The sequence below is a fragment of the Curcuma longa genome, chromosome 6 (assembly GCF_044706935.1).
Source record: "Curcuma longa cultivar G26 ecotype Majalengka, Jawa Barat chromosome 6, ITB_CL_G26_1.1, whole genome shotgun sequence".
NCBI lineage: Eukaryota > Viridiplantae > Streptophyta > Magnoliopsida > Zingiberales > Zingiberaceae > Curcuma > Curcuma longa.
The window spans coordinates 1624853-1639282 of NC_133866.1; the positions used below are offsets into that span (position 1 = coordinate 1624853).

The window sequence follows — 14430 nt, forward strand, 5'->3', positions numbered from 1 at the left end:
CACATGCTTCTTACAAAGCAAGAGGAAAACAACTAGCTCCTGCAGTAGCTTCTCCGTTTCTTCCTCGTACGCGTACTGAACCATCATCGATCCTGCTCTATAAAACGCCCCCTCTCTCGTCGTGAATTCTTCACACCGAGCAGTACTCCAGTAGCAGTTGTAGCAGCTAACCGATCGAGCAAAAGCCGACCAGTACTCTCTTCATGGCGATTCCAGTCATCGACTTCTCCAAGCTGGAAGGGAAGGAGAGGGCCGAGACTCTGGCTCAGATAGACAATGGATGTGAACAGTGGGGATTCTTCCAGGTCTGGTGTTTTATGACTCTGTTAATTAGATTGCTACTGTTTAGATCAGTCAATTTGGGAATTAATGTTACTAAAATTAATGCTTTTGCAGCTGGTGAACCATGGGATTCCGGTGGAGCTGCTGGAACGCGTGAAGAAGGTGTGCACGGAGAGCTACAGGCACAGAGCCGAGGCCTTCAAGGCGTCCAGGCCGGTGCAGCTCCTCGACCAACTCGTTCGGGAAGAAGAAGAGGTCGCCGGCGACGTAAACAACAACAAGAAGAAGTTGGACGATGTGGACTGGGAGGACGTCTTTGTTCTCCAAGACGACAACCAATGGCCATCCCACCCTCCCCAATTCAAGTAATTAAACCACACGATGAATATATTAATTTTCATGACAATTATATATGTTGCATAAAAATTGACATCGATAAATTGATTGATTGATCGATCGATCGATTAGGGAGACTATGAGGGAGTACAGAGCAGAGGTGAAAAAGTTAGCCGAGAAATTGATGGAAATCATGGAAGAGAACTTGGGGCTGGAAAAGGGCACCTTCAAGAACAAGTTCACCGGAAACGGCGAGCACGAGCCGTTCTTCGGCACCAAGGTGAGCATTGATTGACGTTGACGGAGTACAGATTTTAATAAATAAAATAATTAATTTAAATTCTGGGGTTGCGTCATTGAAGGTGAGCCACTACCCGCCCTGCCCGCGGCTGGACCTGGTGGAGCTGGGCCTCCGACCCCACACCGACGCGGGCGGCGTCATCCTCCTTTTCCAAGATGACCGCGTCGGCGGCTTGCAGATCCTCAAGGACGGCGAGTGGGTGGACGTGCAGCCGTTGGCCAATGCTATCGTCATTAACACCGGGGACCAGATCGAGGTGGTCAGCAATGGGCGGTACAAGAGCGTATGGCACCGCGTGCTCGCCACCGGCAATGGAAACCGCCGCTCCATCGCCTCGTTCTACAACCCGTCAGTGAAGGCCGTCATTTGTCCGGCTTCGGCCGCCGGCGCCGCCGCCGAGACTACTGCTTACCCCGAGTTTCTGTTTGGGGACTACATGGACGTGTACGTGAAGCAGAAGTACATGGCCAAAGAACCAAGATTTGAGGCGGTCAAAGCAATTAACTAGGAGCCAATTAACTATACAATGATTAATTATATGATTAATTATAATTGTTATCGGTTTATGGTGTGATACTGTCATTGCTTGTTCGTTTTGATAAGCTGTAGCAATATATAATTTGTGAAAGTATGAAATGATGGAGCTTGGAATACTCTAGCCGTGCCGTAACTGATGTTCTATCACTCGTTTGGATCGCTAGCCGTCACTACCAGTCCTGACTGTTGATTATTCTGGACCACCTCTTTCGATCGGCTATCACATCAACAAGTTCAAATCAGTTGAAGCTTCAGTACCACCAGCACCTCAAATCTCTTCCACCGTCCAAGCTTCGTCAGTTCCTCTTCAATCTTTTAGTTCTTCGACCGTAGAAGCTTCAATCGTACCTCAGTCACAAATCGCTAATGCACAAGTACTTTTTAGCATGGCAAAAGGTCATACATTGATCCTGCGCATTCTCCATTATTGGCTCCACAATCATCTGTACACAAGAAGTACTTAGAAAATAAGAGATAGTTATTCTTGAAGTTCAAGTTCACACACCTTGTAAACAATTAAATTTTTTTATATTTAATATTATAACCCAACCCTTAAATACTAAAAAAAAATTTTAAATGACTTAATCATAAATCAAAATAAATAATAAATAAATAATTACACTATTAGTATTCTGAGCTCTCGGAACACTTTCAAGCGTAGTTTAGAGAGTTCATTAAAAAAAATAATTTATTTATTTAAGGTTTAGGAGTTAGATTATAATATTAAATATAAAAAAAATTTAAAATAAAAAAAATTAATTACTCATAGGGTGTGTCGAATTGTTTTCTCAAACTTTTTATCTAACGCACTCCGTAAACAATTATATATTTTTTTATGCTTAATATTATAATTCAACTCCTATATAAATTTAAAGGAAAAAAAAATCTTAAATAACTTAATCATAAATTAAAAAAAAATAAAAAATATATAAAATGATACTATTTACTATTTTAGATATTCAAAAAAATTTCGAGGGCCTTAATTCTAATATCGCATACGATCTCATAATTTAAGACACATAAAATATTACTTATATATATATATATATATATATATATATATATATACACACACACGCTATTTAGAGAATTCAGTTAAAAAATAACTTATTTATTTATTTTTATTAGTTTCTCTCTCTCTTTTTTAAAGAGGATAACTATAAATTTATATAGGATACTATGACTCAGCAAAATATTGATCAAACTTAATTAATAGATCCTAAATCAAAAGTTCGATTTAGTTAATGTGAAAATTTATTTTTTATAAAAAATATTGATTAATTCAGGTAATTTGATTCCGTTTCATATTTAGGATTTAAGATATCGATTTAATTGAATTAGAGGTGATCAATGCATTGATGACCTCGAACTACGACGATTATATTTTAACATTCGATTGATGGACTCGATTGTCCATTATCAATCGATTAATGTAAAACATCAGTCCACTATAAAAAAATGGTAATTAATAATTGAAACTTCAATTGCTTATTGGTCACTAATTTTAATTAGTGATTGATAATTAGGTTATTCCAAAAGATCATGAAGTTATTTATACAACAATTAATTTTTTCTATAGGCAAACCTAATCCCTTAATTAATTTATTTGTATTGTAAAAGCTAGCAGTCATTATGTTATCAATAGGGAGCAACTCTGACATCAATTGATAAATGTCATCATAAAATCGTTTTAATAAATGATGTTCTACTTTGATGTTTAATAGCATTGCAGTAGCTGATAGTTGAGAATGACTAAAAGGAATATCTTCCCACACTTCTTTTTACTAGCCGTTAACATGCCATATAATTTCTAAACTTTAAGTGTTGGTATTTCATCTATATTTGAATGATCAATTACATTTATTATGTCATAAACCATTGATATCATTGCATTATTATTAGATGATGATTCCTCCTGAGTAATAGAGTCAGATGATGAAGCACCAAAAGGTCCAATTGACTCAAACAAATAAGATTCTCCATGATTATACCAGTTATAATAATTTGGAACAAATTCATTTGTACCTGTTTTAGAAAATTTTTGTCCGGTAAGAATTCAACGGAGCGAAATTTCAAGTTCTCATCACCTCCTTCTCCTTCGAAAAGGAGGGCATTAGTGGATTGCCTATCGGAAGTAATCAATGATCGCGGTCCTTGGATTAGCAATCGTTGCTGTAAATCAAGCAAAAAAGAAAGCGTGTTTTTGTGCTTATTTATGTTTCTTTATTCCACTATCATCTCTAAAAAGAAAAGAGTGCTAAAAAAAGTGACACGCACTATTCACCTCTCCTCTAGCATGCTACTTGATCCTACATCAATGGTATCTTGGAAAGGTTAGACATGAGCTCCAACTGTTTATATATGATATTTAGGACTCAACGAGCTATATACAATAGATCCGGACTTGGATTCAAAGCTAGCACTACAAATAGATCATACATGTTCTTAGTTAATCAACAGATTGGAAAACAAGTCTAAACATGAGTCCCAAAAGCATGTTTAATCAATGAAATAGGATATAATCAATTTTAGCTTTCCAAAAAGTAAGTTTACTATGTAAATAAATATTATCAAAGAAGTGATACGGGAGAGGAAAAAAATAAACTTATATCATTGATTTAGGGGAGCAAGTTTTTGTTTTCCTTTATTGTTTGAATTGCTTGTTTCTTTTATGCTTACAAATGACATGTTTACTTTATGCTTAGAATGGATGGATAGGAAAAAGATAGTTTATCCTTGAAAATATAGTATCAGGACTAGGTGAGCTGATTGTATGTTAGTAAATCAGCATATCTTACCTGATGCAAGTAATCAAGTGGAACTAACCGAAGCGAACTCATCTAATCTCGAACTAATTAGACTAATATTTTGAATTAAGTTAGTTAAAGTATATAATTTCTTTAATTGGCTTTATCTTATAATGTGGTGACTCCAAAATAGGCCCCTGAGCCTTGCTACAAACTAAAAGTCAATTTTAGAAATGATTACTAAAGCTAAACATGAATCTAACCTAAGGTCAACTCTCTTCTTAATCATCAAATAAATCAAGTAAAATTGAAAAGTCATCTCACACAGCCCATAAGATTACTTTACTTTATTACTTATAATAAGTGAGATGTTAAATAAAATTAACAAAATATTTTTTTAATATTAAGATTAAACCCATAGGAATTAAAAATTATTAGATAAGTAGGATAGACTTATGTAAATATTTTACTTAGGTATTTTATTTCTTTTGGAACTAGCCTAGGTTATACTGTAGAATTTATGAACCTATAGATCTAGATAGCCTTTGCATCTCACAAACCCCTAGGATTAAATGTTTGTATATTGAACTACGTAGATGGGTACAAGATGATAAAGGTACGCCCTAGGTTCATGAGGTAGATCAGTGCATCAATATGAACTAAAAAGAGCTTAAATACAAATTAACTACTTCCGTGGCTAATTCCAAACTAAACTCATTTATCATTCAATATCAATTGAGTAAAGTAAAAAGAGGTCAAACATTTCTTTAAGGATAAATTTTTAGATGAGTTATTTTAAATAAATTATTTTTGAAAAGTAGTCTCTTTAAAATTTTTCAAAAATAACCATATCCGATCAACCGAACACATTGGTTCAATCAACCGAACATGGTCAAACTCTAATTGACTGGTCAAAAATTTGACTAACCATTCATACCTGAAATAATAAAAAGTTGATTTAATTCATTCAGTCGATTAATAACACTAATCAATCAACTGATAAGCCTAGGAAACATAAAAAAGTTGACATGACCTAACATGTTCAGTCAATTGATCACTCTTACTAATCGATTGAACTTAGAAAATTGACCTTTCAATCTGGGATGATGGGACAATGGATCAATCAACTAGAATCCCACATTTAGTCGACCGATCCTATGTTATAAAAACATTGTCAAGAGGAAGCCAAACCATCATCCAAATCCACTCTTCTTCTCATCTTCCAACACCGAAACCTAGTTTTTCAAAGCCTCTAAAGCGTTCCAAAGTCTCTGAAGCATCAAAAAATGCCTCAATAATAATCCTAGACTCTCTCTTGTTCATTATTAAATTTCTTTACTTATTTTCATAAATTACTATAGCCAAAAGAAACGCCAAACACCCAAGACCAAGTTGACTCCTCTAACCCCAGCCAAGATCTTAGATTTCCTATAGAAGAACTTAGGCATTCTTTTTAAATTAAGAAGTTTCATGCTACAGGATCTAAGTATTTAGACATGTCATTCTTCACTATATTATGTCCTAACGTAGTTGAGATTATTAACTACTATACAATGTCTAAACTAGTCTACTACATGCATTATGTAAACCTTGATCTCCGCGCCGAATTATGTCAATCTTTGTTAGATTGATGATTTTCATTACAAGACTAGGGTAACATGTCATGATTTCTTCTTTAATCTCAACATGGTTCGACACTTTCTTGATAGTAAAGTAACAAATGATCAATTCTATTACTTTCCTATCTATCCTGAAACTTTACCTGAGTCCTATTCTCACCTGACTTTAGATACCATGTATGTTGATTTCTCTAAGGGTCCTCAACCCAGATCAATGAACTCAGCTAATCTAAATCCATAAGATAATGACTTTTATAAAGCTATTGTAGGTTGCATTCTACCCTTAGCCAGTGGCGGAGCCACAGGGGGGGGGGGGGGGCGCATGGGGGCGGTCGCCCCCCCTGACCCCTGTGTAAAATACCGATTTTAATTGGACGACGGCACTGGAAAGATGCAACTTTGGGTCGAAACTCGTGAGAAGACGGCGAGGGGCGAAGAGGGAGTCACTTCACAGAGCACAAAAAGCGATTTTTGTCTACTATACTGGAAGGCGAGAAAAAGCGAGCTGTAAAAAGACGAACTATGAGTAAGGAAGGTGGAGTTTAGGGTTTAGGAAGAGACTGGCCGCAGAGGTAGGGAAAGGGAGGGAGGACAGACATGGCCGCCACTCTTGCTCTTCTTCGCCTTTTGCAGCGCTGGTTCTTCTTTCACTAGTCTTTTCACTTTCAAATATTTTTCTTATTTAATTTTTTATTCCACTTTATGAAGAAACAAAACACTGTAAATTTAATAACAATTTATTAAATGCATTTAATATTTTTAACAGAAAAGTGTTAATATGAGATAAATTTTAAAATATATTTTTAAAAAATAAAGAGCAAAATGACATAAAAGTGTTATAAATTTTAAAAATTTATAATACTGATGAAGCACTGTTATAGGACCGTAGCGGACAATGCGATCGGGAGATGGGAGAAAAGAAGAATCACGATTTGGGAAATGGTTAAGATCAAATGGTTAAGATCCAATAACATTATCCAATAAGCTATAAATCCAATACCCTTTAACTATTAATCCTTAAGTAATTTGGGCTGCTCTTGGGCTCAATTTAATTGGTCTTTAATTGGCTTCGACGTTTCCAAAATTTGGAAACTTCACTATTGTCGTTTCCCTTTTCCGTTTCCGCGTTTCCCATTTCTCGTCTCCAAGTTTCCAGACTGCATAGATGCCAGGTATATTTTTTATATAAAAAATAATATTTTTTATTGAAGGTTAGTCATTGCTAACTGATATGCACATAATTTTGTATCAGGTCTTATCGAAGACAGGAAAATCAGAAAGTTATTCTCTTCTTGACAAATTGATTCGACTTATTTTGACTCTACCAGTTTCTACTGCAACATCAGAGCGTGCATTTTCTGCAATGAAAATTGTGAAGAATAGGTTGCGGAACAAAATGGAAGATGATTTCTTATCAAGTTCTTTGATAATGTATATTGAGAAAGATATTGCTCGCAGTTTTGATATCAATTCTGTCATAGATGAATTTGAGTCTATGAAAAAGCAAAGAGCGCAACTTAGATTACGTTGAATGTAACTTATTTCTTAGTTAATTCAAAATTTTATTTTATTAGTATGATAATGCGATGTTAGAAAATGGCCCCCCCTCGACAAAAATCCTGGCTCCGCCCCTGCCCTTAGCATTCGACCCTATCATCTCTTTCTCATGTTTGCACTTAAGCATCACCTTGACATTGACATAGGACTATGGGTTTTCAAGATCAGCATTCATTATTCTAGATATAGTTCATTCGGAATAGTTCGTACGGCCTACTATCACATTATCACTATATTACTAGGATCATATGACATAAACATTGCAATAAGAAATGTTAAGCCTCTATCCATTCATTATGACAAGATAAACATTAGGTAGTTATCCTTAGTTGGGATTAGAGTAAGTAACGAGACCCTAGTTTTAAGGATCATCACAGATGAGTTGTACCTACCGAGGAGCTTGAGGAAGTTGAAGTGGAGTACCAACTGGCAATGAGATCCCCATTATCCCCACTACTAGAGCTACCCCCACTAGATCATTCTTAGGTAGTACCTTCCGAGGCAGGTACCCTCTCTTAGGGGGAGTTTCAACAGATCTACGAGTGTCTAAATTTGATTGATAGATGTCTAGACTAGACAAAGCAACAATGATGGGATATGTTTGATTTTCTCCAGGACTGGTGCATCAACTAGCATCTCCCCTCTCATCTGATTAGATCTAGAGTTGCTTGTTTAGGTTTGACTATTATCTACTCTATGTTTGGTAGTTTGACTACTATTTATGTTGTATTTGATCCTTTACCTACTTGCTATGTTTTGAGTTATGAAATTATTAGTATGTTTTTCCTATATCTTGAATGCACTTGATCTATGATTGTTGTTCTAATTGCTTTAGAATAATGTTTACTTTTTTGAAATATTTTAGAAAACTCTTAAAAATATTATTTCTAGTTATTGTTATTTAGAAAATTACCTTGAAAAATTTTGAAAGCATTATTTCTCTTTTTAAAAATATTCCTTGAAAAATAATTTTTAAAATAGCTTTAAAAATGACTTTGAAAATATTTTTTGAAAAATAACTTTCAAAATAGCTTTGAAAATCCTTTGGATAAAATTTGAAAATGCCTTTAAAAATATTTTTGGAAATTCTTTGGAAAATTATTGTAATACTTTGGAAAATATTTTCTTCTTTGAAAATAATTTGAATCTTAAATACATTTTGACAAAGTTTGAAAGATATAGCTGAATTGGTTATGACGGAGCAGAGTTGCATAAGAGGGTAAAGGTTTGAATCTATGACAAAGCCGAGGCAATACTCTCCTCCGTCGTGGTTAATTACAGTTTCTCGATTTACCTCCTCACAGATGGTCGTGGAGTCGACCGTGTGGGACCGCTAGAGTGGCAGATTCCACCTTTTGTAGAAGAAAAAATATTTAAATTTTCTAAAAAGTTATTACAATGATCCCTATTTTGATGTGTGTCAAAAGGGAAAAGATAAGTTTAAAGTTGGGCTGAAAGAAAATTGACTTATAAAATCTAAACTTGTGAAAATGAAGCTTAGACTTAGACTAAAGTTAAGTTTAATATAGTTATTTTAAGTTTGTTATACTTTTAACTTAAACATGTATGTATTACTTGCTACCTTTGTTAAAGTTTAAGTTGTTAAGTTATCAAGTCTTGATCTAGTTTAACTTAAACTTGAACATTGTGATCTAAGTTTAAGTTAGTTAAATTTAATTTTGATCTATGTTTAAATGCTTTGATTTAAAGTATAAATTTCTTTAAAACATATTAAATTGTATTAGAGAAGGTGTATTTTCTCTAACTTTAAATTGTATTGTCAAACATTAAAAAGAGAGAGATTGTTGGTGCAGATAATACCAATAATCGAACTTATATTTTGAAGTCTAACAAAGGATTTAAAGTTAGACATTATGTATTTGATTTAAGAGTTAAGTATGCAGGTCATTTAACATGTAAAGTTTTAATGAGTCCAAAAGATCGGACATTAGGTATCAAAAGTCCTAGTGGGTCAAGGAGATCATACACTAGATAATGAAGTCTTAGTGGATCAGAATGATTAGACACTAAGCATAAGACCATATAAGTTGATCTGGAAGAACACTTGATGGTTAGCTAGACCAGACATCAAGTCAGGAAAGTCCTAGTAGGTTGATTGGACACTAAGCAGAAGAAGAAGTCCAAATAGGTCAGTTGGATAGAATATTGTTGGGTTTCTATATGCGCGTTTTAAAATTTTATTTCACTAAATAAGTAGCAGAAGTGTAATAATCTATATTATTATAATTTATGCATAAACTCACACGAGGATACACGTACATGCAAATATAATCATAGAAATAAATGGCATACATAAAATATACATGTTGGATGACACGAAGAGGAAAATGACATCAACTAGCAACCTTGAGAAATATTGCCTCTACTCGTATCCACGTCGAGATCTCCTCAAGACAACTTCACTAAGTCATGTGTCATGTCTCCGTTTTGATACTAGTCAAAGGAAGGAGATAAAGCGATCTGAGAGAGGACCTACGGTTTGATTCAGTATCCGACGACTTCAAAGCAACCCGATGATACGAATCAAATTGAACGGAGGTGATCACATCACCGTTCGAAGGTCGGATGGCTCGCTGCGACGAGGGGCAGCAAGCCTAATGGTGTGAGAGTTCTAGCAACAATAATTTCTTGCTGGAACAATAGCCAAAATGGGAAGAAGATGGATACCTTGCGGCGAAGAAACAACCGTTGCTTCTTCCTCTTGCTCTTTGCTTCCAGCACCGGTTGTAACTCCATTGGCTCGGTGGATGGTCAACTTAGGGAGATGACTGATTGGTGGAAGGAAGCTTGGCTAGAGGTCCACCGACTACTCCTCCTTGGACAGTGGCAACACCAAGGGGCAACGACACAAGGTGTTGGGCGGCTAGGGTTTTGTGGCTGGTGGCTAGAAGAGAAGAGGAAGGAAGAAAACCTAACACTTAGGGTTTTTAATTCCGTTAGAAAACTCTTCCATAGAGATATATTTATAGATCTTTAACGGGTTTGGTTCATGAACCAAAACTCATATCCGTTAACCTAAAATCCAAACCGATAGCCTTAAGTTTGGTTCAAGACCAAACCGTGTTGGTTTCAAAATCAAACCATATTTTTAATTAAAACTAAACTAATTTGGTTTATAATTAAACCAAAAATGGTCACTTTGTCTTCAAAAGGCATGGTCCATCTGCGCTTCCATTCTGATAAAATATCTTTCATATTTGCCCTTCGTCTAGTCCAACTAAACTCAATCTCTCTCGATCTAAGAATTCAATTTTCAAACTCATTTTATGTCTTTTGGATAATCTCGTAGTGTGTGTGACCTTATAGGTTCTGATTTATATTGGTCATCCATAATTAATCATTAATTATGGATCGATTATGAGTGTCACCTAGTAGTACATCATGACCCCCAATTAATAAAAAATCATAGTTGATTCCAGAATCATTTTTGAACCCTTTAGCAGCTATAGTTGTTTATACATCTGTTCCTTTCACTCATCTTATACCTGCTTAGTTTAGGACATGATCTATGTGTTAGTCTCCACTAGGCTGACTACGTCACACCTAGTCCAAGCAGTAGTTCCTTGTCTTGCGGATTTAAATTACTCAAAACATCTGTCCAAGAGGACCATCCTCTTGACGTGTTTCTGCTTTGGCCAAAGACTTATGAGTAATAATCCTAACAAGTGGTCATAGGGTATATATCTCCTAATAAAAGGAGTAGTGAATCCTCTGTGGTTACTCAATCACCTTTGGATACTTCGACTTATACCAATCATTCTGGGTTCACACCTCCGTAGAGATGTTTGTTTAAGATGTCAAAGTATAAATCTCCATGACCAAGATAACTTGAATACCTCAAGTCGAAGGAAACTTGCACTCGAACTGCAATGAGATCTTCATAGACATGTATCGAACTAAATGAAATCTCATGACAAGTCACTTCCGATAAACTAGTTACCCTTAACTAGCATCCATATGTTAACTTTCAACAACCCAATATTTCTAGCCAGTTAGGATCGACTGCTTGGTAAAACTATGGAGACTAACATTTGCTAGTCTTACAGAATCAATGATATTCAATCTCATCAATTCATCGATTAAAAAATATTTATAATATATAATTATACATGTAGATATATCCACTAATTGTGATCCAATCACAATTTCTCTCATACTATGCATTGTATTGTGGAATTCATTAATTGAGTTTAAGATCAAATCAAATACATAGAGAATGTACACTAAATAATGATTTTATTTATCCAATAAATAGTATATTATCTAAGGCGATTTTTAGAACACCTCTTAAATATAATAGATATTTAGTTGGTAAATTAAGGTAAGTCCTTGAGAGGTCTTTTTAGATGAAAAATGGTGGGGACATGTCCCATTTAGGACAAACCTTAGGCGTTGATCCAACTAAAAAAATCAACAAAGATTTCTAAGTCAAGATCAAATTGTTTTAACTGTCAAATTAATCTATGCATAAATATCTATTTCTAACCCGATTTTGTAAAGTTATTATCATATCTATTGTACTAATTTTATTTGATAGAAAAATAATATTCTCTGAAAACAAAGGGTTCAGTCGATTGAACAGGAGTTCGATCGACCGATCAAAGTAGATAATTACAAATCGAAGTTAATTCGAGCTCAAAAGAAAATAAGGGTTCTGACTGATCAGGAGGATCAGTCGAACGAACATCTATGGAAACTGAAGATCAGATATGATCGAATTAGACAATAAAAGAATTCTTAGGGTTTGTTGACTGATCAAGAGGATCAATCAACTGATCAAACAGATTACACGGGGTTGATCTGATTGGATCAAAGCAAGCAAGGAAAGAATAGGGGTTAGTTGACTGATAAGACATTCAGTCAATTGAAAAATCTCAAAATCAATCGCAAAGATAACTCAATTTGATTGGGTTTAGTCGACTGATCAGGAAGTTAGTCGATTGAACAAAGTCAATAAAAGAGCTTCGGGACTCAGAGATTGAGAACAATTCTCTACAACTCAATGCTCCTGTCTCTCTATTGGAAGCACGTTTTGCAAGTCTATTGCACCAATCTACTCTTCGACAACTTACACTCAATTCTATTAAGTCATTGTTGGTAACTCTTTCATTTACTTGCATTTAATTTAAGAGATAGTAGTGTGTTACTATTCTCTTCATCTTCTGTAGATGCCTTTGTCCTTCTCTAAAAGTTTTTGGAGAGGAGAGCTTTAGTGAATTGTCTATCCTAAATGATCCATGAGATCGTAGGCCTTGAGATAGCAGTCGTTGGACTATGAACTAAGTAACTGATTGAGTTTATTAGTTTTTAATATTTTTGCTAAGTATCTATTTTGTTTTGTTAAAAAGAAAATAAAAGTTTTTAAGCGCTATATTTACTCCTATCTATCGCCTTTTCAATCCTATAGAGAAACCTTTTAATAATAAAATACAAAAACCAAAAACATTGAAGAATATAGTAGACAAGCAATAGTAATGATGCCTTAAAGGAAAATATACTAAAGAGAATACCAAGCTGTAATGATGGCTTAAAGGAAAATATTGTCACGACCCGGGAGATAGTCGTCCAAAAATTTTGACAGCACCTCCCTAGTATCATTGACGATTCCCTGAATACAAACACATATAATAAGGCCCACACGGCCTATCCATACTACAAAATATGGATTTAGACAAGTAATAAAAGTAAAAGTGACCCACACGGCCACGTACACATCCTACACAATGCATAAGAATGAAATTCTAATTCTACACAACGATTAAGGAAATAAATTCGTAAAGTAACAAAAAATCTAAAGTTTCGTAAGCGAAAACGTAATAAGTACTAGTATGAAATCACGAATAGGAAACATACTAAGTCTCAAAATACCAATACGAAATCAGAAAGTCCGATACTGTAGAAAGTAAACCAACAATACAAGTATACCACCACATGCTACAAACATATCAAACACACACACAAAGTCCTCGTCGCGAGATGGCATAGCTGGCAGATCCCTAGCATCCTCTGTAAGCTCCTACCTGATATCTGGGAAGACAGAAAAATCTCAGGGTCCAAAAGATGTGAGTACAAATACTCAGTGAATAATATAGGAAGAAAGTGCATGATGAAGCAAAGAGCAAGAGTATAGATACATACCAAAGGTCAACAAGGTATCAACAATATCTCTACAGGTAATAAGCAACTAACATGGATCTCATGTAATGCACCATATGAATGACATGTCAAACATAGTGCAACAGTCAAGAATCAACCAAGTAGATAATCAAAATGTAGTATCAGTGCGGTCCAATACATATATATCATGCACATGATGTGCATATGCATGATGCAACTGTCACACTCACTACAGAACTCGTGCAAGCATCTGAGTCTGGGAATGTCCAGCATCAGGGGATCAGTACTCCGCGCCCTACAACAAAGTAGTATGGTGATCCAAATCAGGGGATCAGTGCTCCGCGTCCGGTGATTCAGTAGCTATGATAAGCTACGTATCCTATGGCCGATATTTATCCTCTAATACTTATCACCGACGTACCAACCATGTACTCTCTGAGTACCACCCCTATCCGGTGTCGAAGTTAAATCATCGACTCGACTGCGTACACTGCCATACAGCCGGCTGCGTACACTGCCATACAGCCACCATCACCGCGATGGAAATAGGGTATGATAACCACCTATGTAGATATACAATTAAAGTCATCTACCATCACGATAGACCCACAACATTGGGATTTACAATCGTTATCAATGCATCATGATGAGATGCTCAAATCATAGTAATCAGCATCCATACTGATCAATGAACGTAAGTAATAAGCCCTAACGATCATGGGTATAAACCAATAATGATCACAGATGTCATACTCAAGGATAGAAACAATAATCAGGAATGATAATCCAAGATCAACAGACATAAGGACAAACATGGTATAAACATGAGTAATGTAAGAAGTATACAAATAACAGGAAAGAATGGATTCAAGGTATCTAAAATGATTGTAAAAAAATCAAAAATGGAACAAAA

General features: G+C 35.2%; 1 protein-coding gene across 1 annotated transcript; it reads left to right on the plus strand.

Moving 5' to 3' along the window:
* Positions 1-1572, plus strand: LOC141830693 (1-aminocyclopropane-1-carboxylate oxidase-like). Its single transcript, XM_074718110.1, has 4 exons — positions 1-305; positions 397-647; positions 751-898; positions 981-1572. The coding sequence occupies exons 1-4, from the start codon at positions 204-206 to the stop codon at positions 1425-1427; spliced, it is 948 nt and encodes a 315-aa protein (XP_074574211.1). The 5' UTR covers positions 1-203; the 3' UTR covers positions 1428-1572.
* The last annotated feature ends 12858 nt before the right edge of the window (positions 1573-14430 follow it).

What these genes read in the sequence shown, in the direction of transcription:
- LOC141830693 (XM_074718110.1), top strand. Translation starts at nt 204, where the DNA reads ATGGCGATTCCAGTCATCGACTTCTCCAAGCTGGAAGGGAAGGAGAGG. An exon ending in AACAGTGGGGATTCTTCCAG is followed by an intron (nt 306 to 396) that starts GTCTGGTGTTTT and finishes ATGCTTTTGCAG; the next exon opens with CTGGTGAACCATGGGATTCC. An exon ending in AGCCGTTCTTCGGCACCAAG is followed by an intron (nt 899 to 980) that starts GTGAGCATTGAT and finishes GCGTCATTGAAG; the next exon opens with GTGAGCCACTACCCGCCCTG.